We start from the raw sequence: 25,171 nt of genomic DNA on the forward strand, positions 1-25,171 counted from the left end.
TGAGTAGTGCTCCAGTCATGAGCTTGAGAAGTGCTCCAGTCATGAGCTTGAGTAGTGCTTCAGTCATGAGCTTGAGTAGTGCTTCAGTCATGAGCTTGAGTAGTGCTTCAGTCATGAGCTTGAGACATGCTCCAGTCATGAGCTTGAGACATGCTCCAGTCATGAGCTTGAGAAGTGCTCCAGTCATGAGCTTGAATAGTGCTCCAGTCATGAGCTTGAGTAGCGCTCCAGTCATGAGCTTGAGTAGTGTTCCAGTCATGAACTTGAGTAGCCCTTCTGTCATGAGCTTGAGTAGTGCTCCAGTCATGAGCTTGAGTAGTGCTCCAGTCATGAGCTCGAGTAGTGCTCCAGTCATGAGCTCGAGTAGTGCTCCAGTCATGAGCTCGAGTAGTGCTCCAGTCATGAGCTCGAGTAGTGCTCCAGTCATGAGTTCGAGTAGTGCTCCAGTCATGAGTTCGAGTAGTGCTCCAGTCATGAGTTCGAGTAGTGCTCCAGTCATGAGCTTGAGTAGTGCTTCAGTCATGAGCTTGAGTAGTGCTTCAGTCATGAGCTTGAGTAGTGCTCCAGTCATGAGCTTGAGTAGCCCTTCTGTAATGAGCTTGAGTGGAGCTCCAGTCATGAGCTTGAGCCAGTCATGAGCTCGAGTAGTGCTCCAGTCATGAGCTCGAGTAGTGCTCCAGTCATGAGCTTGAGTAGTGCTCCAGTCATGAGTTCGAGTAGTGCTCCAGTCATGAGGTCGAGTAGTGCTCCAGTCATGAGCTCGAGTAGTGCTCCAGTCATAAGCTTGAGTAGTGCTCCAGTCATGAGTTCGAGTAGTGATCCAGTCATGAACTTGAGTAGTGCTGCAGTCATGAGCTTGGGTAGCCCTTCTGTCATGAGCTTGAATAGTGCTCCAGTCATGAGCTTGAGTAGTGCTCCAGTCATGAGCTTGAGTAGCCCTTCTGTCATGAGTTTGAGTAGTGCTCCAGTCATGAGCTTGAGTAGTGCTCCAGTCATGAGCTCAAGTAGTGCTACAGTCATGAGCTTGAGTAGTGCTCCAGTCATGAGTTCGAGTAGTGCTCCAGTCATCAGTTCGAGTAGTGCTCCAGTCATGAGCTCGAGTAGTGCTCCAGTCATGAGCTCGAGTAATGCTCCAGTCATGAGCTTGAGTAGTGCTCCAGTCATGAGCTCGAGTAGTGCTCCAGTCATGAGCTTGAGTAGTGCTCCAGTCATGAGCTTGAGTAGTGCTCCAGTCATGAGCTCGAGTAGTGCTCCAGTCATGAGTTCGAGTAGTGATCCAGTCATGAACTCGAGTAGTGCTCCAGTCATGAGCTCGAGTAGTGCTCCAGTCATGAGCTCGAGTAGTGCTCCAGTCATGAGCTCGAGTAGAGCTCCAGTCATAAGCTCGAATAGAGCTCCAGTCATGAGCTCGAGTAGTGCTCCAGTCATGAGCTCGAGTAGTGCTCCAGTCATGAGCTTGAGTAGTGCTCCAGTCATGAGCTTGAGTAGTGCTCCAGTCATGAGCTTCAGTAGTGCTCCAGTCATGAGCTTGAGTAGTGCTCCAGTCATGAGCTTGAGTAGTGCTTCAGTCATGAGTTCGAGTAGTGCTCCAGTCATGAGCTCGAGTAGTGCTCCAGTCATGAGCTTGAGTAGTGCTAAAGTCATGAGCTCAAGTAGTGCTCCAGTCATGAGCTCGAGTAGTGCTCCAGTCATGAGCTTGAGTAGTGCTCAAGTCATGAGCTTCAGTAGTGCTCCAGTCATGAGCTTGAGTAGTGCTCCAGTCATAAGTTTGAGTAGTGCTTCAGTCATGAGGTTGAGTAGATTTCTGCTATAATTTGTGCATCTAAACGATAGTGAATTTTTCATGCCGTGGTTGGCCATGTGTCCATCATCTTTGCATCCTCATCCCGCCAATATTTAATAAAAGTTTCTGCAGCATTTTTGCCTAATCAAGCTTCGTGCAAAACATTTGCAACTTTTATGCACCAGAAGTACGGTAATTAAAAATAGTGATTAAAGTAAAATCTGCCTCATCAGTAAACTAATAAAATGTGTCCGACAAGAAAACACGAAGGTCTTCTTATACAAAGCAGTCTAAAGTCATGGCAAAAAGTTTTTAGACAGATACAAATTAAGGTTTTCACAAAGTTTACTGCTTCAGTAGATCTTTTTGTGATATTTCTATGGTTACTCAAGTACAATTTTAAGCATGTTATAAGCTTTTACACTCATGCAAAGACTTTATGCAAAGACTCAATTTTTTATTGTGTTGACTCTTATTTTTCAAGACTTCTACCCTTCGCCCTGGCAGCTGTATATCAGCTACTAGGCCCATTGTTGTCTAATCTTTGCTTGGATTTTATCACAATTTCTGTACTTTTGTTTTGCCACCCACTTTTTGACGCTTGACCCCAGGTTCTCAATGGGATTGAGACAGACTCAGACTGGCCCATAGGAGAACAAGGGAATCCCCCGGAGGGCCACTGTGCAGATCTGGGCCTCCATCCCCACTGTATGGGCAGTACTTGGCATAATTCACTTGATTCACTCTGTACAGAAAAAAAGCAGCATCTCATCATTCGTTACTTAAACTTCTACTTTTCTTTTATATTATGAGATTTTCATTAACTCTTAAAAAAAAGCAAAACTTTTAGCGCCTGTTTGTGTCACGCGATGGGGAATATGTTGGTGATGTATACATGAAGATATTTTAAAATTTCGATCACAACCAATCAATGTAATAATGGGACTATGGGACCTACTCTTTTAGTTTCTCCCCTGATTGGATTTTTGTCTTCTTATTTTAGAGGTGAATCCGGTGCTGGGAAGACAGAGAATACCAAGAAGGTCATCCAGTACCTGGCCGTGGTGGCATCATCACACAAGGGAAAGAAGGACACCACCATCACTGTAAGTAGCGTCCATTAATAACAAATCACTGATGTCTAAAAGCCAACGATGGCTGGTAATACTCAGAAACTCTCCATAGGGTGGAGTCTGTTAAAGAAACGTTGTATCGCCGGCCATTTGTTCTCCTGCCAAGTATCTGACATGTTAAGAATACACAGCTACATTTCAGTTCTGGTGTTTATATGTAGCGAAGACTTTGTATATTATATACTATGTGTTGTGACCCGGCACAATCCTGAGCGTGTCGCGCTGACAATGTCACTTGGATCATCGAGTGAAATATTCTCCCACTAAATGTCATTATTTTCTCTAAATTGTTTATGGAGAGGCTTAGGAAAATGCAGACATGAGGGTTTTATTTTGGCTTAGTATCGAAAATTGTAACATTCGATATTGAGAAAGTAACCCATTAGTGTCGTAAACATGTATCCCCAAAATAAATGTTATATAGTTCTCAGGCTAGATGTTATACTAAGTCTGTCAGCACAAAATGACTGTTCAACCCAAGCCAAGAAATTGTGCACATAGAAAAAAATCACCCCCCCGACGCGCGTCAAATGCAGGAGAAAGAAAGTGATCCATCTTCCAAGAAAATTCTGCATCATTGGTATGGCCAAACAGCTAAAGTCGTTGTTAACTTTCAATTACGTTTATACCCTGGGTGCAGTTTGTTGTAAAACAGAAAAATATTTTCTGTACTCACCTTCTCCAGGTCCATCGGTGAGTCTCTACCGCTGATTCTGGACCCTGGCATCGGATGCGGTGCTGACGTCACATCAATAGAGCAGTATCCGATCAGTGAGCTCAGAGGCTCTGAAGGGGGCGCTCCGTCTACACTGGTAGAGCCACTGAGCTCATTGATTGGCTGCCGCACCGTTGCGGTGGTGTAAGTGCCGCAGCCAATGCAAGACATGCGGAGCAGCAGTCAGGGTAGATACATAAAGAAGTTGTCCGCTACTTGGACAACTTGTCATACCCCTCGCTTAGCCCTGATAAAATAATAAAGCCTATACTCACCTTCCGTGCCGGTGCCATTGCCGCGGTGAGAGGACTTGTGATCCTGGGGCTCCCAATCTGTTGTTGTAATACGCGACGCCGGCGCCCAATTAGCGCTGGCCTCACTGTCCTCACCTTCAGACAAATCGAACATGAAGAGGAAACTGGGCTGCAGCTGATCTCAGACTTCCTCTTCATGCTCAAGTCGACAGGAGGCCGGGACAGTGACGCCGACTGATTGGGCGCCAACGTCACGTCTCACAACAGCAGCACCGGAGCCTCGGGAGAACGAGTGCTGACACCATGGGAACGGTGCCGGCACGGTAGGTGAGTTTAGGCTTTATTATTTTATCAGGGCCAAACATTTTGATCAAGAAGGGATTGTCCTAGTAGTGGACAACCCCTTTAATTAAAGAGATATGACCCCTTTAAGTACACCTTCTTACATACTTGATTTTGCATCTATCTCTGCGCTCCTGGTCATTCTTGATTGACATCTCTTGCTCTACAGTAAGGAGCCATAGGAGGGCAGACATAGGTGGCAACAAAGTAGGTGAGAAGGTGCACTGAACTGTTTGACCACGCCAAGGGTGCACTGAGCAACTGTGCTTGGTTTGAACAGTCACTTTGTGCTGACAAACTCGATGTAAGGGAACAAATCCATGGCTTTTCTGCAGGAATTTCGAGACAACTTGGATTTTAAAACCTGTATCATCTTTACTATTCCCCCTGGACATATAAATGAGGCATATCATACATGCAGGGACTTGTATTATCACATGGATGGGCTTTGGCTGACCCCCCCCAAACTGTGCCTCCATCTTTGTCAGCAGGTCTCCATGGTAATGAGTAGGGAACCCTCCTCTAATATGTCTACATGCCTTCATGACACAATGGCTTAAAAATAAATTGTAACTAAGATTGAATGTGTCCACACTCCTTCAAATAGAGAAGAAGTGAGTAGAAATAGTAATATACGAGCAATATATTGCTGCCTCAGACCTTAAAAGGTTATCTCCATCCTTAGGAGTTATCATCTGCCTTGTCTAAATGAAGTGGCGTCCGAGCATGCGCACCACCACTCCATTGATTCTCTGAGGGACTGATGGAAATATCTGAGTGCTGTATTCAGCCATCACTGGCACTGCTGTAGAGAAAGAATAGAGCCGTGATGCGCATGCTTGGACGCCACTTCATACAGATAGGCTACTTCAAAGCCCCATTCCTGCGATCATTTCTTGGACCCCTGAGGATTAGTACATTATTAACTATTACATGCATAGGTCGTAACGTCTGACATGGTAATAACTCCTTACAGCACCACTAGCAATTTTTTTAAATTTCAGCATTGGAGTGGCGCCACTAATTTAACATCCCAGCCCCTAGTCTTGTACTCAACAGCCGCCGTCTTCAGCTCGTCCCAGCATCACTCTGGTTCTGTGCCGCCATCTTGTGATCACAACTAATGATTGACTGGAAGTCAGAGGTAACGGTCACAAGCTCTCAGTGGGAGTCTCGATCTGGCCTTGTTCGGGCTCTCATAGACTTAACATTAAAAAGTGATGGTCCGCCCAGAAAATGATGGAGCGATCCGGCAGGTCACAACCTGCAGAAAACGTCCGGAGCGGTGCTGAAAACGGTGGAGGATAAGACTAAGGGCAGGAAACTTATATTATTGGTACCACTCCAGCCCTGCAATAAAATAAAATGCTGGAGTGGTGCTTTAAAATAGGGAAAGTTATCACCTATCCATTCTTGCTGATCAGTAGCGGGGTGAACGATGGGACCCCACTGATCCTGTGAATGGAGTTAGGGTAAAAGGAGAAGTGTTGGACCCCCACCAAAGCCCCACCTGAATGTATTAGTGACCGATCATGCACCCCACGACTACATTAATTCTCTGTGGGACTGCTGGAAACAGCTGAGCGCCGTATACGACTTTCTCCGGCAGTCCTATATAGAATTAATGGAGCGATGATGCTCTGCTCCATTCAGACTGGGGGCTTCTCGGGATCAGTGGAAGCCCAATCAGTTGGACCCCCACCGATTACCACCTGAAGTTAGGAGTAACCCTTTTAATACTATATTTAACAGAATTTTCTGATGCTAGAATTGGGCCAGTTTCTGTATTTCTTTTTTCTTGTATCGTTTCTAATACTTTCTTAAAATAGGGGAAAATAATGTGTTCGCTGCCATTTTTGTATCTGACGTTTGTTTTACCACATTATTCAACTACAGCAAGGCCCGTCTTTTGCTTACGTGAGTAAATAGATTGTGCAGTGTGCGTGTGTGATAGCACCGAGTGAACTTCTGCATGCTATTGTTGCACCCTCAGACCCAGCGGTGGACGAGATGATGATGGCGGCGGTGATATCATGTCATATCACGGCAAAATGCAACAATAGCGCTCGTGTTTGACACAAACCAGTCCAATGAATGAGCTTTGACTCGTGGCGAACTGGGATTGTTCAGCAGGGAAGTCTAAAAAAAAAAAAAAAAAAAAAAAAGTAAAATCTGCAAGTGGCATAATGTAATGGGCAGAAATACAGATTAATCTCGTACCATATTAGCAGTAACTCCCAGTTGTAATTATTTCTTATAGACGTGGCTGACAATCACTGATCGCAGGTCAAACCTCGTACAATCCTTTGTGTGTTTTTGATACTTCTTGGTTAACATTTCGACTACACTGAGTGTACCCAGCAGCTTGAATTTGGAAAGTCATCGAACTGAAATAAACATTTAATGGACCCAGCGTGAATTTGTAGTGGGATCGCAATATGGCGTGCACCTTCTATACTGAGACTTCGCTTTGCATGGCTGCACGATACTCTGCTCGCCACTATTTCTGGTTGGTTGAAACTATTAACATATATTCAGCAGATTACAGTAAAATGTATTTTTGGAGGGGATGATGATCCGCTTCAATATTAATTATAGGAAAAAAATATATATTTATGGGGCTGTGCACATGTCCGATTTTGATCAAAGTGTTGATTCAAAATCATAAATGCAAGTCTATGGATTCGAGGAAACCATTGGATGCACTCGGATGACAACCGAGTGCAGTCCGTTTTTCACAGACTGACAGAATGGAGAATACGGAGAAACATTTTATTTTTCTCTCCACCTCTGAGAAAAACAGAATGGATAATTTTTTTCCCTCCACCTCTGAGAAAAACTGATCCCACTCCGATCCAGTTCTGATCAAACTCCGATCACAGTTTGATTCGAAAAACAGCACAGTTTTTCTCGTATGGCGAGAAAACGGTCATGTGCACCTACCTTCAGAGTGTGTGGAAGCTATCTGTGGCCCCTAATTTGTGCTTTGGGATGTTTATATTGCTCATCTAGTTCACACTTTTTAGGATATGGTCACCTTTGGGGCCGTTTTTTTTTTTTTTTTAATAAAATGCATGTATTTTGGGCTAAAAAAAATAATTTTTACAATTAGGTTTCTTTAGAAATGTTTCCTTGTTTGGATTTTAGAGTCTTTTTGTCCTTGCACGTTGCTGGCTACAGAACGAGCTAACTGAGAATCTATCAGGGAGCTTGTTAAAACATGGAATTTGTAAGGCCACGTTCACACGAACATTGTAATGTCAGTATTTTACATCAGTATTTGTAAGCCAAAACCGGGAGTGGAACAATCAGTGGAAAAGTATAATAGAAACCCGTCACCTCTTCTGTATTTCTGTATTTATCGCCCACTCCTGGTCTTGTATTACAAATACTGATGTGAAATACTGACCAAATACTGAACATGTGGTAACTCTGTTACCTGTCTTTTTCTGAACTCCTGTGTGCTAATTTACAATTAATGTTGAACCGTACTTTCATGTTGTTAAATCAGCTGAGAAGAGCTCAGAAGACATATATTGGAATTAGTCAGTAACAGCTCACTGATGGATTCTGAGTTAACTCATTCTGCAGCCAGGAGTATACAGTGCAAAACAGAGGCTAGAGAAACCAAACCATGCAAAAAGTTTTAATGAAACCCAAATGCAATACTTATTTTTAACCCCAAATACAATAATTAAAAAAAAAAAAATGCCCTTGAAGGTGTTATTTTTTTTTTTAGTATATGGTATTATTTTGAATCTTTTGTAGATTGTGTGAATAGTGCCCACAATTTGCCGTATGTGCTAAAGCTCATGTGTGATGAGTTACACATGGATTACATTATGACAATGTGCGCATTACAGAAGAGTTACAGCTTCTTTTTTATTTGCGAGTCATTCGCTCATTTTATGTCCTTGCAATTAAAATACTCAATGTGAGCTTAACACCGACTGTCCTCTCTTTCCATAAATATGTCATATTCTCATCCGGCATTAATGCCGCTGTTCTCCTGAATCCGGTGTTGTTTTTCTTTTGCTCCTGCGCCACTCCGTTCCTGAGATATGGCCCCTTCTTCCTCGCACATATGTGTAATCTTGTTAGCTAAGGGGGCGGGCATCTCTTTTCAGGATCACACCCCCTTGGCTAATAAGACTAGATTTATATACAGTGTGCACAAAGGAAGAGGAGACTGTATCGTGGGGCTAGAGAGGCACCGGAACATAAAATAACCAACACCGAATTCAAGAGAACAGTGACATTTGCACCGTATTATATTTATGGCAAGTGACAGGTCCTCTTTAATATATTAGTAGCTGCATATGGCTGGTGCTTCTATGCACAAATTGATGCTCCTGGGTTCAAATTCTAAATTTGTTAAAAGGACTAATGCCCAATTGCCATTGATATTACTGATGGGTTTCTTATGGGGTCAAGTGGTTTCAAGCACCAGTCCCACATGCCCTTTGGCAACTTTGCACCCCCCTTAGCGGTTCCCCCACTGCAGTAATTACACAATGAGTCCAATCGGCAGACACAATGAAAAAATACCGCCCATAAGTGACGTATGATAAATATGGTACAGAGCAGGGGTGGCCAGCTAATGGTGTTTGGTGCCATGATGTTGGCTAGATGGCATTCAGGAGCCTCAATCATGCATGTGCCACTGCACCATGTTAACCCCACTCCTTATTATAGTTGCCACTCCTCCCAAACTAGTTATAATGACAATTTGGTATTCTTAGCCCCCCACATAGGTGACCCCCACATAGTCCGCACAGCACACGGGAAACACATAGCGGTGTCATCCTACAAAAAATGGTGCCAGCAAAGAAGTAACATGCCAGAATTACCGATACAGATAGGGTGAGAAAGGTTCAATCAATTCGGCTTCTTGGCTAATGTTTAAAAGGGTTGTCTACTTTTAAAAAAAATTAATTAAATAACATTTTAATTAATTTAGTTAAAATTAAAAATAAAGTACACCCACTTTCAATTCTACGGTTATACAACATGATAATAATCATAAAAAAGTCTAGTCCTTAGAAGGTCTTAAAATTAGGTAAATACAACCTCAGATGAACAACACATGAAAAATATTGTGTCATTCTTTATTCAACAAAAATATAGACCAAAATGCAGAATGTGAAAAATTTAGAACACCCTTACTACTGCCATAGGAATAAAAAAGATAATTGTTCATCACCACCTTTATAAAAGCAGAAGTTTGGGCAGTTTACTGGTCAGGTGTGGGTTAACACAATGCCAAAGTTTAAAGACATCAGCAATTGTTGCAGTCCATAAATCTGAGAAGGGTCATAAGACCATTTCCAACCAACTTGGAGTCCATCATTCGATAGTGAGAAAGATTATTTAGAAGTGCAAAACATTCATGACAGTTAATAATCATTCCAGGAGTGGATGTCCGCAGCAAATTCATCCCTAGGTCAGACTGTGCATAGCTCAGAGAATATTTAAAAAAAAAAGAGCTACAGCTCAGACTCTAAAGGCCTCATATAGCATATTAAGTGTTCAAGTTCATGAAAATATAAGTAGAAAAAGACTGAATAAGTATGGCCTGTTTGGAAACATTGCCAGGAGAAAGCTTCTTCTTTTTATTAAAAAAAACATGGCAGCATGGCTAAAGTTTAGAACAAACTACAGTACTTCAGGAACAAAGTCCTTTGGAAATAAGTGACAAAAGTAGAGATGGTTGGCCATAATTTCCATACAAAGCTTAGCAACACAAATACGTCATACCAACTGTAAATTGACCCAATGTTTGCTCAATTATGACACATTGTAATTCATTATGTGTTTTTGTTCATCTTTGGTTTTGTCTACTTAAATTTACATTGTCCAGAATTTTTTTTTTATTATTATGTTCTTCAATGAAATCTTAAAGAATTCAAACGGTTTGGTTGTGACTAATATATATGTATGTATGTATATATATATATATATATATATATATATATAGACATTACTAACTTTCTTGAATAAATGAAGCTGCACTGATCTCTCCGTTTCACTCCCTGCCTTGGGTCCCAGCAGTTTCAATCCTCCACTCAGCAGTGAGTTTACAGCATCAGTCCGTCATCAGTGCTGTGTGTGAAGGAGATTGGCCAATCCAGTCCCCCTGCTAACACACCACTACTGCTGGACCACCACAGTTACCATCTCTGCTGGGATGCAGGACTTACAGTAAAATGGGGACATCAGGGCAGTGGAGCATTGCTTATACAAAAACATTAGTAAGTTATGTGCATATAAATCAGGAACACATATAAACCTAAGTTTGGCAACAAAGGGGTGGTCCGAATTCCAAATTAATTTTCATCCTAAATCCCTATCTATTTAGTGCCATTATCTAAACTATTTTCTAATATATAAGAATTAAAAATTTTGTATCCTTCCCTGTCTACACTATCTAACTACTTTTATTTCTTTTTATTTGCTTCCATTTTGGCGATACTTTGTTTGAGAATCCCAGTGCATGCTGGGATACTTAAACAAAGCGTCATAAGGGGGCAGAGGCTGCGGCCTCTGGTTCAGCCTCTGTCTCCTTCTTGAAATGAAGCATCATCAGTGACACTTGTTTTAGGGGCTGGGCGAGTTTTTGCTCTGTCACTACGTGCGGTGCACATTGACAGTACTCTATAAGCCAGCAAAAGAATGCACTGTCAGTGTGCATTGTCAGAATACCCGGCGTGCAGAGACTCAAGACCCCACCTCTATAAGCTGTGTATGCTGACACCTCTCACTGACAGTGCTTTCAGTTGCCGGCTCATTACTGCTGATCTGAGCCGGCGAGAGAGCACACTGTCATTGTGCACATCGCACAGTGCACATTGTGTAGGGACTAGCCCAGCCTGCGGACACTGGTTCAACCTGTGCCCGCTCCTTGAAATGAAGCGTCATCGGCGACACTTGTTTCAGGGCCTGGGAGAGTTCCTGCTCTGTCACTACGTGCGGTGCACAATGACAGTGCACTATCTCACCGACTGAGATCAGAAGTAATAAACCGGCACTGTCAGTGTGCATTGTCAGAATACCCGGCGTGCAGAGACCCCAGAGCCCCACCTCTATAAGCTGTGTATTCTGATACCTCTCACTGACAGGGCTCTCAGTTTCCAGCTCGTTACTGCTGATCTGAGGTGGTGAGAGAGCGCACTGTCATTGTGCATATTGCACAGTGCACTTCGTGCAGGGACTAGTCCAGGCCCTGAAGCAGTGACTGCAGCCACTGCCCCTAATGACGCTTTGTTTGAGTATCCCAGCATATTCTAGGATTCTCAAACAGAGGAAGGAAAAAAAAAGAAATGCGGTTAGATAGTGTAGTAAGGGAAGGATATGGAATTTTTAATACAAGTATATTAGGAAATAAATTAGATTATGGCAATGAATAGATAGGGATTTAAGATGAAAATTAATTTTATTCTGTGTCATTTTGCATTCATTTTTTTGCTAGCACTAGGAATTAAGAAAAAAAGCACACGTACATGCATCACACCACTAGCCGTGCCTTTATTAATTCCTTTGACCTCAGTCTGCATGTCGTGCTGTGTACACATTTATATCCTTTTTATACTGCTTGTGTATCTGTGCATGCAAAATCAATGATAATATTACAAGACATTGATTTTTTTCCCTGTTGCAGGCTAAGTATTGCTGCAATTCGCATTATTGTTTGCCTAGATTGTGGAATGCAGTAGCAAATATTCAGAAAAGAAAGGGTTAAACGATGCTGCTTCACAGCTCGGTGATTACATCACAACATGGCACAATGCTATGTATAGGGCAGAAGATAAGAAAAAAATAGATTATGGATGTTTATTTTCTGATTTTAATTTTTTGCCAAAAATACCATTCCTTCATCTGAGAGCTGGTGCCAAATTGAATCAGGGCATCTCAGTAATGATCCGTAGCAGATGCTGTGCTTGGTCTTTGATCTATGAACATTACAGTACTTACTGTATCATAGCAGCCGCTCGAGGTTTCATGCTACAATAGAGTTGTTAATTGCAATCCGCCAGCACATCAAGCGATTCCCTCAAAGGAGAAAGTAACCTTTGAGCACCCATTAACGTTCCTATATTATAGGTATTCCGGGGTTCTACTCTTGACCTACGTTGCATGAATGTATACATCATTTTCATTTCTTGATTTCTATCCATCACACTGATTGCTATGAATTTCAGGGAGAGCTGGAAAAGCAGCTGCTTCAAGCTAATCCCATCCTTGAAGCATTTGGTAATGCCAAAACTGTGAAAAATGACAACTCATCCCGATTTGTAAGTATCAAGCAAGAAAGTGCATTGGATCTTTTTTTTTTTTTGCCAAGGTGTTTAGAAAAAAAAGTTTGCTCTCTATGTCCAGAATGTCCGGAAATAATGAAGTTAGTCTTAGTGATTTTATTTAACACTCAACCCTGATCTTGTCAGGGCCCTGTCAGCGCCGGCAGTCTGCCACGGCTGAGCAGGGTGACTCACCCACTTTGCGAGGGAGCCCAGGGGTCAGGTGCCACGGGGAAGCTCAGGCAGACGGGACCTGAGCAGCACGGTGAGAGGGGACGCTGAACTAGCAGAAGGCAGAAGGACCTGCGATCATGTGACCCACGTCACAGGAGGGGGTGGGGCTACCGCAGAACACCGCTGGGAGACAGTAGACCCGGGGGTATGTGGTGGTGACGCGGGAGTGTGAACTCAGGTCAGACAAAAATAGGGGTCATACACGGAGAGGGCTGCACGGTACAGGAGGGGCGAGCAGAGAATAGTCAGGACGTAGCCAAAGGGTCATACACAGAGATAGCAGAGCTGTACAGGAGGGACAGGCAGAATTCGAAACGGGGACAGAACCAGATCAGAACCAGACAACAGTGACGCAGCACAGGCACAAAGCACAGACACAGGTACAACAGGGTCACACACACTCGGCGGAGGGTCAGAGTATAAGCAAGAGGAATGATCCTACAATGAGGCTATAAAAAGCATCCCAGAATCCCAGAGTGAGGCCGTCCAGATTAACCTCTGAACTACCTAATCCCACAAGCTAGGCAAACCATGACAGATCTGGTTTCAGAGGCTCCAAAGTAGACCATTGATGACTTAGGTACAACTTTGCTGCTCTCCTTTGCTCTACATACTTGTCTACTTCAATGTAAAGTAGAGGCAGAATTGGTAATATTAGATTAGCCCTAACTCCAATTTAGAAGCTTATTGCCCTTACTTCAGTAATGTATTATTTGTAGCCCGTGACATACAGACGTTACCTTCTCCATTACAGTGCTAGTCTAACATTATTTTGGATGGAACAAAATTTTGAGTAAGGCCGGGGTAACACTTATGAGAAACTCGCCTGAGTCTCACGTCTCAATACCCGGCACTGCCGCCAGCACTCGAGACCAGAGTGTGCGGCTGCATGTATTTCTATGCAGCTGAGCGCTCCGGTCCGAGTGCCGGCGGCAGTGCCGGGTATTGAGACACGAGACTCGTGAGAGTTTTTCGCAAGTGTGACCCCAACCTAAGATGCAATCTAAAGAAACTCTTCAGAGATCGAGCACTGTAACTCAAAATAAAGGCTGCCAGAAGAAACCTTACATAGATCCAGTGTTATCAACCAGCAGTAGAAAACCTAAGTGATTCACTACAATGATCCATACAACTCACAAAGACGACTAAAAGGAACTCTTTATAAAGACAGTACTTTTTAATAAAATCAGAAAAAATAGCACTTAAGGTCAAGGGCTCTTAAACTTTTACTACTTGGGCTTCACAACCCATTGACAAATTCCATGACAAATTTAAAATAAGGTATGAAACTAAAATAGGCACAGAAAGAGTCAAACGCCACAAACTAGGGAGCTCTGACACTTTGGGTAGTATTATTTTCCCCTTGCGGTATACTACAACTATGTAGTATGCATGTCAGTTGTAGTATGCCCCCCCCAAAAAAATCACTTTTATGTTTATATATTGTATATATTTTTTGATTGTTTACATAACATTGGATAAAACATTTTGTAACAATCTTTTTTACTCTATTTCTATTATTTGTCCAGGGTAAATTTATTCGTATCAACTTTGATGTTTCTGGATTCATCGTTGGAGCAAACATCGAAACTTGTATCCTTCTCGGTCCTCTAGAGAAGAATGCAGCCTGTTACATAAACACATAGGTCTGAAATGTCTAAGTAAGGGAAATATCCACAGGGAAAAAGATATAAACATCTAGAGACGTGGACACTGTTTACAGAGACACTAAATTTTCAGTTTCTTCTATTCCAAGAGTTACTTTGCCTAGCGATGGCCAGAGCCAGAAGATTCTTTACTTGGAGTTAAATCATCCTGTCTCGACATCTCGGTTCATACAATACAATCATTTACCCTTTTGTTATAGCGTAGATTTTTATCTAAAATCCTAGTCATTTTAGTAAAAAAAAGGAAATAGAAAATCATTGCAAAATCAGGAAAAAAGTAATTCAATTTCATTTGTAGGCTTTCCTACTATTCCGAGACCTCTTTCTGTACCTTCCTAGGACCTAAGTAATTCAGCCCTTAAGTCACTTTTAATATAATTCACACCTGACTAGCAAGGAAATAAAGTCCATGTAGCACCTGATAAGGGTTATCTAAGATAGAGGATAAGTGTCTGATTGCTGAGGCTCCTACTGCTAGAATCCCCAAGGAACACAAGAACATTGGGCCTCTATGTCCCCAATTTGGTGGTGCGGCGGTCATTCATGCGCGTTAATACTTTTTTAAATGTCCATAGCCAAGGGTTGTCCCATTCTTGTGATCAGAGGAGGTCCCAGTGGAGGGAACCCAGATGATTACGCACATATCGCCTACGGATAAACTGTAACCTCAACAGGTTGGAGGATCCAACGTAGTAATTTGACTGTTGTGGGTCTCCTGATGAAGAAGTTTGCTAACTTCGAAACGCGTTGAGAATTCTGAAACCGCATATGAGACCTTTATTGTGAACACAGACCCAGCAGCGCAGATTTACCCACTTTTCCCCACATCCAGTGTCTCAAACAGTCCAAGAGAGAAGATGGTATGTGTAAGGCTTTAAGTCAATAATCCCTAAACGTTGGCTGCAGTGCTGGATGGATTGCGCTGAAATGTTTGGTACTGAAGTTAAATAACAGCAGGCTACTCCATATAAGGGCTAATAGGATTTTGGCATAAAGTGACACTGTATAAACAAGCACTATATTCCATCCACTTATCATTAGACATGGTTTTCTCTAGATGCTGTGTTTGGTTCTTTAATAAAGAAACAGATTTGCTTGAAAAATCTCGTGCTATCCGGCAAGCTAAAGATGAGAGGACTTTCCACATATTTTACTATATGATCCGAGGATCTAAGCCTGAATGGAGGGGTATGTAGGGTGCATGCATGGCCATCTGTCCTATCCAATAAGTCCTGTAACCCCATTCATAAAGACAGGGTATATAGGGTGCGTGCATGGCCATCTGTCCTATCCAATAAGTCCTGTAACCCCATTCATAAAGACAGGGTATGTAGGGTGCACGCATGGCCATCTGTCCCATCCAAAAAGTCCTGTAACCCCATTCATAAAGACAGGGTATGTAGGGTGCACGCATGGCCGTTTGTCCCATCCAATAAGTCCTGGAACCCCATTCATAAAGACAGGGTATGTAGGGTGCATGCATGGCCATCTGTCCCATCCAATAAGTCCTGTAACCCCATTCATAAAGATAGGGTATGTAGGGTGCATGCATGGCCGTCTGTCCCATCCAATAAGTCCTGTAACCCTATTCATAAAGACAGGGTATGTAGGGTGCATGCATGGCTGTCTGTCCCATCCAATAAGTCCTGTAACCCCATTCATAAAGACAGGGTATATAGGGTGCGTGCATGGCCATCTGTCCTATCCAATAAGTCCTGTAACCCCATTCATAAAGACAGGGTATGTAGGGTGCATGCATGGCCGTCTGTCCCATCCAATAAGTCCTGGAACCCCATTCATAAAGACAGGGTATGTAGGGTGCATGCATGGCCATCTGTCCCATCCAAAAAGTCCTGTAACCCCATTCATAAAGACAGGGTATGTAGGGTGCACGCATGGCCGTCTGTCCCATCCAATAAGTCCTGGAACCCCATTCATAAAGACAGGGTATGTAGGGTGCATGCATGGCCATCTGTCCCATCCAATAAGTCCTGTAACCCCATTCATAAAGATAGGGTATGTAGGGTGCATGCATGGCCGTCTGTCCCATCCAATAAGTCCTGTAACCCCATTCATAAAGACAGGGTATGTAGGGTGCATGCATGGCCGTCTGTCCCATCCAATAAGTCCTGTAACCCCATTCATAAAGACAGGGTATGTAGGGTGCATGCATGGCTGTCTGTCCCATCCAATAAGTCCTGTAACCCCATTCATAAAGACAGGGTATGTAGGGTGCATGCATGGCCGTCTGTCCCATCCAAAAAGTCCTGTAACCCCATTCATAAAGACAGGGTATGTAGGGTGCACGCATTGCCATCTGTCCCATCCAAAAAGTCCTGTAACCCCATTCATAAAGACAGGGTATGTAGGGTGCACGCATGGCCATTTGTCCCATCCAATAAGTCCTGTAACCCCATTCATAAAGACAGGGTATGTAGGGTGCACGCATGGCCATCTGTCCCATCCAATAAGTCCTGTAACCCCATTCATAAAGACAGGGTATGTAGGGTGCACGCATGGCCATCTGTCCCATCCAATAAGTCCTGTAACCCCATTTATAAAGGCAGGGTATGTAGGGTGCACGCATGGCCATTTGTCCCATCCAAAAAGTCCTGTAACCCCATTCATAAAGACAGGGTATGTAGGGTGCACGCATGGCCATCTGTCCCATCCAATAAGTCCTGTAACCCCATTCATAAAGACAGGGTATGTAGGGTGCCCGCATGGCCATCTGTCCCATCCAAAAAGTCCTGTAACCCCATTTATAAAGGCAGGGTATGTAGGGTGCACGCATGGCCATTTGTCCCATCCAAAAAGTCCTGTAACCCCATTTATAAAGGCAGGGTATGTAGGGTGCACGCATGGCCATTTGTCCCATCCAAAAAGTCCTGTAACCCCATTCATAAAGACAGGGTATGTAGGGTGCACGCATGGCCATTTGTCCCATCCAAAAAGTCCTGTAACCCCATTCATAAAGACAGGGTATGTAGGGTGCACGCATGGCCATCTGTCCCATCCAATAAGTCCTGTAACCCCATTCATAAAGACAGGGTATGTAGGGTGCACGCATGGCCATCTGTCCCATCCAAAAAGTCCTGTAACCCCATTTATAAAGGCAGGGTATGTAGGGTGCACGCATGGCCATTTGTCCCATCCAAAAAGTCCTGTAACCCCACTCATAAAGACAGGGTATGTAGGGTGCACGCATGGCCATCTGTCCCATCCAATAAGTCCTGTAACCCCATTCATAAAGACAGGGTATGTAGGGTGCACGCATGGCCATCTGTCCCATCCAAAAAGTCCTGTAACCCCATTCATAAAGACAGGGTATGTAGGGTGCACGCATGGCCATCTGTCCCATCCAATAAGTCCTGTAACCCCATTCATAAAGACAGGGTATGTAGGGTGCATGCATGGCCATCTGTCCCATCCAATAAGTCCTGTAACCCCATTCATAAAGACAGGGTATGTAGGGTGCACGCATGGCCATCTGTCCCATCCAATAAGTCCTGTAACCCCATTCATAAAGACAGGGTATGTAGGGTGCATGCATGGCCATCTGTCCCATCCAATAAGTCCTGTATCCCCATTCATAAAGACAGGGTATGTAGGGTGCATGCATGGCCATCTGTCCCATCCGATAAGTCCTGTAACCCCATTCATAAAGATAGGGTATGTAGGGTGCATGCATGGCCGTCTGTCCCATCCAATAAGTCCTGTAACCCCATTCATAAAGTGTAATGATGTATAGTAGGTTTCTATGAAGACAGTGGCTAGATGATAGAGTCACAGACACAGGTATACGTGAAAGTAGTTTGTATTAAACAAGCAGCACAGAACAGCACAGGTGCTGGCGGAGCCAGACAATGACAGCAGTGGTAACAGCAGCAGAACTCAGTCCAGTAGATAGCAAGTTGTACACCAGCACTATGTAGATGTAAGCAGACACAGTCTTAAGGATGCAGGCAAGGACAGTCACTTAGCCCTCTCCCTTGCGGGAGGGGAATCTTCGGGCACAGTGCAGTGGCAGAGAAAGTCACTAGGTAATTGATACGTGAGTGCTGTAGTAGCGGTGAGCGGTGGAGGCAGAGCTGGAAGGAGCCTTCAGGCAGACACCGTCAGAAGGTCCAGGCGGCGGCAGTTAGGCAGCAGGTAATCCAGGTGGATTCAGCAGGAAGGAAGGAGGTAGCACAGCGTGCAACTCCCAGCTAGCAGATCAGGTACAGGACGAGATATACAAGCAAGGTAGTCACGTCCAGGAAAGCTATTTAAACCCGGCGGGCGGGACCAACAGGCGGTGATGTCACAGGAACCAGTATGGCCGAATGAAGCCAGGCTTAAGGGCAACAGTAAGGGCAAAGTCCGGAACACAGCAGAATAGGAACGATGCTTACATTATTCCCCCCTTAAAGAATGTCCTCCGGACAATCTTCGACCAGGCTTGTCCGGGTACCTTAGATGAAACTGCTCCAGCAGCCGCGGAGCACAGATATTCTCCACCGGTTCCCAGGAATTCTCCTCGACAGAGTATCCTTGCCACTTGACCAGGTATTGCAGCTTCCTTCTGAAGATCCGTGAATCCAGAATCTTCTCCACGACATATTGTTCATGTCCATCAACGAGCACTGGAGCTGGAGGAGAGGAAGTACGCCCTGGGAAGGAATTTGGTACAACTGGCTTTAGTAGGGAAACATGGAACACCGGGTGAACCTTCCAGGCAGGGGGTAATTTCAGACGCACCGCTACCGAATTCACTAGAGCCACGATCTTGTATGGCCCTACAAACTTCTGCCCAAGCTTGACAGTCGGTGCCCTCACCCTCAGATTCTTGGTAGACAACCAGACCGTATCTCCCACCCTATACACCGGAGCCGGCCTCCTGGTACGATCTGCTGCTCTCTTATACCTCTCCTGCGCTGTCGTCAAGGTGGTCTTCAGAGCTTCCAAATTCTGCTGTAAGAAAGAAAGATGGTCAGACACAGCAGGCACTGCAGCCTCCTTGGGGAACTGCGGCAAGATGCTTGGGTGGTAACCCTGATTAGCAAAGAACGGTGACTGCTTAGTCGAGGAGTGCTGCGAGTTGTTATATGTGAACTCTGCCAGGGGAAGCAGATCTACCCAATCGTCCTGCAGATGACTTAAGTAGCAACGGAGGTACTGCTCCAGGGTCTGATTCGTACGTTCCGTCTGTCCATTGGTCTGTGGATGGTAAGCCGAAGACAGACTTACTCTAATATCCAGAGCCGCGCAGAAACACCTCCAGAACCTAGACGTGAACTGCACCCCACGATCCGAGATCACCTCATCCGGGACTCCGTGCAGACGGACCACCTCTTGAATCAACAAGTCTGCAGTCTGTTTTGCTGTGGGTAATCCAGCGCAAGGGATAAAGTGTGCTGCCTTAGTGAGGCGGTCCACGACCACTAGAATGGTGTTCTTACCCTTGGAGACCGGTAGTTCAACAATAAAGTCCATTGAGATGGATCTCCAGGGACGAGATGGTATAGGCAAGGGTTGTAACAACCCGGAAGGGGACGCACGAGGCGTCTTGAACCGAGCACATACCTCGCAGGATGACACGTATCCCTCCACGTCCTTCCGGTACGAAGGCCACCAGAAGTACCGAGCCAGGAACTCTTGGGTCTTCGTTATTCCACGATGTCCCCCAATCTTAGAATCATGGATCAGTCGGAGGACTTCAAGTCTTGTCACCTCTGGTACATACAGCCGATTCTCCTGTAACCACACTCCTCCACTGAAATTTAGGCTTACTTCGGGGGTAGGTTGCTTTAGCAACGGATCTGCTGCGTATGCTGCTTTGATCTCAGACAGAAGATCCTGATGATGGATTGCAGAGATGAAATGAGCGGGAGACACAACAGTACTAGGAGACGACTCAATCACTTCCTCAGGAGCAGCAATCCTAGATAGCGCATCTGCCTTACCATTCCGTGCCCCCGACCTGTAGGAGATGATGAAGTTGAATTGGTTTAGAAACAAGCTCCAACGTGCCTGACGTGGGTTCAAACATCTTACGGACTGCATGAATTCCAAGTTTCGGTGGTCGGTAAGAACTGTAATCGGAGTTGAGGACCCCAGCAGCAAGTGTCTCCACTCCTTGAACGCCGTCACAATCGCCAGTAACTCCTTGTTCCCTATGTCATAGTTCTTCTGTGCCGGGGATAGCTTCTGAGAAAGAAAGGCACAAGGATGAAGAACTGCCTTCTCACCTCCTCTCTGTGACAACACTGCGCCGATGGCGACATCCGATGCGTCCACCTCAAGAGTAAAGCTCAGGTCTGGGTCTGTATGTCTTAAGATGGGAGCCGACACAAATTTGTCCTTCAGCCGTGTGAACGCCTCCTGGGCTTGCGGAGTCCACCGGAACGGTACCCCCTTCTTAGTCAGTTGGGTGATGGGTGCCACAATCTCAGAGAAGTTACGGATGAAGCGCCTATAGAAGTTGGCGAATCCCACAAACCTCTGAACTTCTTTCACCAATCCTGGCGCTGGCCACTCCTGGATCGTTCTGGTCTTTTGATCGTCCATCTGGAGACCCTGTGGAGAGATGACATAACCGAGGAACTGCACTGTTGCCCTGTGGAACTCGCATTTCTCCAATTTGATGTAAAGATGGTTATGCAGCAGGCGTTGCAGCACTGTCCTCACGTGGAGCCGATGTTCCTCGAGATCACTGGAAAAGATTAAAATGTCATCGAGATACACAACCATAAATACATCAAGCACATCTCGGAAAATGTCATTAACAAAATGCTGAAAGGTTGCAGGAGCATTTCGTAGTCCGAACGGCATGACCCGTCACTCGAAGTGTCCATAACGGCAGCGGAAGGCCGTCTTCCACTCATCTCCAGACCGAATTCTCACGAGATTGTAGGCTCCCCGAAGATCCAGTTTGGTGAATATCTTAGCCTGCTTCACCCTCTCCAGTAGTTCAGAGATTAAGGGTAGCGGGTGCCGATTCATGACCGTTACCTTGTTTAAATCACGGTAGTCCATGCAAGGACGCAGACCCCGGTCCTTTTTCTTCACGAAGAAGATTGGTGCACCCGCAGGAGAAGTAGACGGTCGGATGAAGCCCTTGGCGAGATTCTCGTCGATGAAGTCCTTCAAGGCCTCTAATTCAGGACCAGACAAAGGGTAAATACGCCCGAATGGGATCTCCGCCCCAGATACCAGTTCTATCGGGCAATCATAAGGCCGGTGGGGAGGTAACATATCTGCCCTCTTCTTGTCACATACCTCTGCCAGATCCTGATACTCCGGTGGTAATTGTCCCTCAGTCGTAGCTACTAGCTTGGGGATAGCAGCGACCTTAGGAATAGCGGGGTTGCTGTTAGAACTTGGAGGGAACTGCACTTCCCTGGTCTCCCAGTTGATGCGAGGATTCTGAACCTGGAGCCAAGGTAACCCCAGGATAATAGGGAAGTGAGGAGAAGATATTAGTAAAAAGGACAAATGTTCCACATGTTCCTCTCCAATGCATACCTTCACCGACTCAGTCTCCATGGTTACCGGTCCAGATGTAAGTGGCGACCCGTCTACTGTCTCCATCAAGACTGACGACTCCCTCTTCACTGCCCTGATTCCATGCTTCCTTGCAAACGCGAAATCCATGAAGTTCCCACTGGCCCCGGAGTCCAACATGGCGGCGCTCTCGACACACCGACCCTGGAAGCAGATCCTCAAGGATAGGTAATAGTGGGAATTCTTCTTAGTAGCGAAGTAGGAGGAAACGACGGATGTCATCGAGATCACCACTGCGTTCAATGGAAGAGATGCCAGCGAATTCATATCGGCAAAGTCCAGGTCTCTCTGATTGTCTCTGCCCCCCGAATTGTTCAGATCTAGGACGCAGGACTCCCCCGCCTCGGAGTTACAATCAATGATAGCTGTAGCCGTCTTACGTCTCCTGACTGGACACTCGGAGATGAAGTGACCGGTCCCCCCGCAGTAGAAGCACAGGTTTTCCTTAAAGCGATGCTCCTTGCGGGCATCAGGAGGATTTCTACGTACGGCATCCACCTGCATCGGTTTGGGCTCGGGCTCGGGATTCCTCCTGCTGGTGACATCTCTGGAGGGAGAAGAGAACGGAACAGTGTTATTAAACCGTAGATCAGACCAGCGCTCCTGTCTGCGCTCGGAGAGTCGATTGTCAATGCGGATGCAGTGATTGATGAAGTCCCCAAGAAGCACGGGCGAGTCCCCGCGTGCCAGTTCATCCTTAACTGCCGTAGACAATCCCCTGCGGAAGATGGCCTGCTTGGCTGCCCCGTTCCAGGTGGTGTCTAAAGCCCATCTACGGAAGTCCAATGCATACTCCAGCACCGAACGCTTCCCCTGCCGAAGGGTCAGCAGCGTCGTCTCAGCAGTATTAGCTCGGTTCGGGTCATCAAACATCTGCGTCATTGCGGCAATGAAATTGTCCATAGAGTTAAGCAGAGGGTCGTCGGTCTCAATCAAAGGGTTGGCCCACGCGAGCGCCTTACCAGACAGCAGCATGACTATAGTCAGAACTTTGGAGCGTTCAGTAGTGAACTGTGGGGCATGAGCAGCAAAGAAGATCCGGCACTGGTTCAAAAATCCTCGGAATTTATCCCTCTCACCAGCGAACCGGAAGGGTGGAAGCTTCGGGAAGGTCGGTGTAGTATCCCGGGCAGCACCTGCTACCTGCGCGGCTGGGGCCTGTTCCAGAGCAGCAATCCGATCGAGCTGCATAGGAATCGCTTGCTCCAACGCCAGAACACGATCACCCTGAAGAGGAGCTGCCTGTTCCAGCGCCGTAATCCGATTTGCCAGTCGTTGCAACTGTGCCTCTGCTGCCCCGGCGTTGTGTTCGATACGTTGCTCCAGCGTGTCCAGCTGGGTCCTAATGCCTGCCACATCCTGCCGTATCAAAGCAAGCTGCTTGCTTACACGTTTCTCCAGGGACTCTACACCTGCGGTCTCCATATTGGTGGCTTGTATATCCTGTAATGATGTATAGTAGGTTTCTATGAAGACAGTGGCTAGATGATAGAGTCACAGACACAGGTATACGTGAAAGTAGTTTGTATTAAACAAGCAGCACAGAACAGCACAGGTGCTGGCGGAGCCAGACAATGACAGCAGTGGTAACAGCAGCAGAACTCAGTCCAGTAGATAGCAAGTTGTACACCAGCACTATGTAGATGTAAGCAGACACAGTCTTAAGGATGCAGGCAAGGACAGTCACTTAGCCCTCTCCCTTGCGGGAGGGGAATCTTCGGGCACAGTGCAGTGGCAGAGAAAGTCACTAGGTAATTAATACGTGAGTGCTGTAGTAGCGGTGAGCGGTGGAGGCAGAGCTGGAAGGAGCCTTCAGGCAGACACCGTCAGAAGGTCCAGGCGGCGGCAGTTAGGCAGCAGGTAATCCAGGTGTATTCAGCAGGAAGGAAGGAGGTAGCACAGCGTGCAACTCCCAGCTAGCAGATCAGGTACAGGACGAGATATACAAGCAAGGTAGTCACGTCCAGGAAAGCTATTTAAACCCGGCGGGCGGGACCAACAGGCGGTGATGTCACAGGAACCAGTATGGCCGAATGAAGCCAGGCTTAAGGGCAACAGTAAGGGCAAAGTCCGGAACACAGCAGAATAGGAACGATGCTTACATAAAGACAGGGTATGTAGGGTGCACGCATGGCCATCTGTCCCATCCAATAAGTCCTGTAACCCCATTCATAAAGACAGGGTATGTAGGGTGCACGCATGGCCATCTGTCCCATCCAATAAGTCTTGTAACCCCATTCATAAAGGCAGGGTATGTAGGGTGCATGCATGGCCATCTGTACCATCCAAAAAGTCCTCTAACCCCATTCATAAAAACAGGGTATGTAGGGTGCATGCATGGCCATCTGTCCCATCCAATAAGTCCTGTAACCACATTCATAAAGACAGGGTATGTAGGGTGCACGCATGGCCATCTGTCCCATCCAATAAGTCCTGTAACCCCATTCATAAAGACAGGGTATGTAGGGTGCATGCATGGCCATCTATCCCATCCAATAAGTCCTGTAACCCCATCCATAAAGGCAGGGTATGTAGGGTGCATGCATGGCCATCTGTACCATCCAAAAAGTACTCTAACCCCATTCATAAAAACAGGGAATGTAGGGTGCATGCATGGCCATCTGTTCCATCCAATAAGTCCTGTAACCCCATTCATAAAGACAGGGTATGTAGGGTGTATGCATGGCCATTTGTCCCATCCAATAAGTCCTGTAACCCCATTCATAAAGACAGGGTATGTAGGGTGCATGCATGGCCATCTGTTCCATCCAATAAGTCCTGTAACCCCATTCATAATGACAGGGTATGTAGGGTGCATGCATGGCCGTCTGTCCCATCCAATAAGTCCTGTAACCCCATTCATAAAGACAGGGTATGTAGGGTGCACGCATGGCCATTTGTCCCATCCAATAAGTGCTGGAACCCCCATTTATAAAGACAGGGTATGTAGAGTGCATGCATGGCCATCTGTCCTATCCAATAAGTCCTGTAACCCCATTTATAAAGGCAGGGTATGTAGGGTGCATGCATGACTATCTGTCCCATCCAATAAGTCCTGTAACCCCATTTATAAAGACAGGGTATGTAGGGTGCATGCATGACTATCTGTCCCATCCAAAAAGTCCTGGAACCCGATTCATAAAGACAGGGTATGTAGGGTGCATGCATGGCCATCTGTTCCATCCAATAAGTCCTGGAACCCCA

The 25,171-nt window shown here is 45.6% G+C and overlaps 1 protein-coding gene across 2 annotated transcripts in view; it reads left to right on the forward strand.

Moving 5' to 3' along the window:
* Window positions 1-25,171, forward strand: part of MYH11 (myosin heavy chain 11) — a 132,549-nt gene that overhangs the window by 69,762 nt on the left and 37,616 nt on the right. The window contains exons 5-9 of one of the 2 annotated variants that reach the window (XM_073542911.1): window positions 2,787-2,889; window positions 6,124-6,144; window positions 12,426-12,518; window positions 14,285-14,348; window positions 15,512-15,610. In XM_073542911.1, coding sequence (XP_073399012.1) covers window positions 2,787-2,889; window positions 6,124-6,144; window positions 12,426-12,518; window positions 14,285-14,348; window positions 15,512-15,610 — 380 coding nt within the window. The remainder of the gene's footprint in view (window positions 1-2,786; window positions 2,890-6,123; window positions 6,145-12,425; window positions 12,519-14,284; window positions 14,349-15,511; window positions 15,611-25,171) is intronic. The other variant, XM_073542912.1, reaches the window with a different exon arrangement.

This window comes from Dendrobates tinctorius, unplaced genomic scaffold (genome assembly GCF_039654945.1).
Source record: "Dendrobates tinctorius isolate UK_male_01 unplaced genomic scaffold, ASM3965494v1 ptg000129l, whole genome shotgun sequence".
Taxonomy (NCBI): Eukaryota; Metazoa; Chordata; class Amphibia; order Anura; family Dendrobatidae; genus Dendrobates; species Dendrobates tinctorius.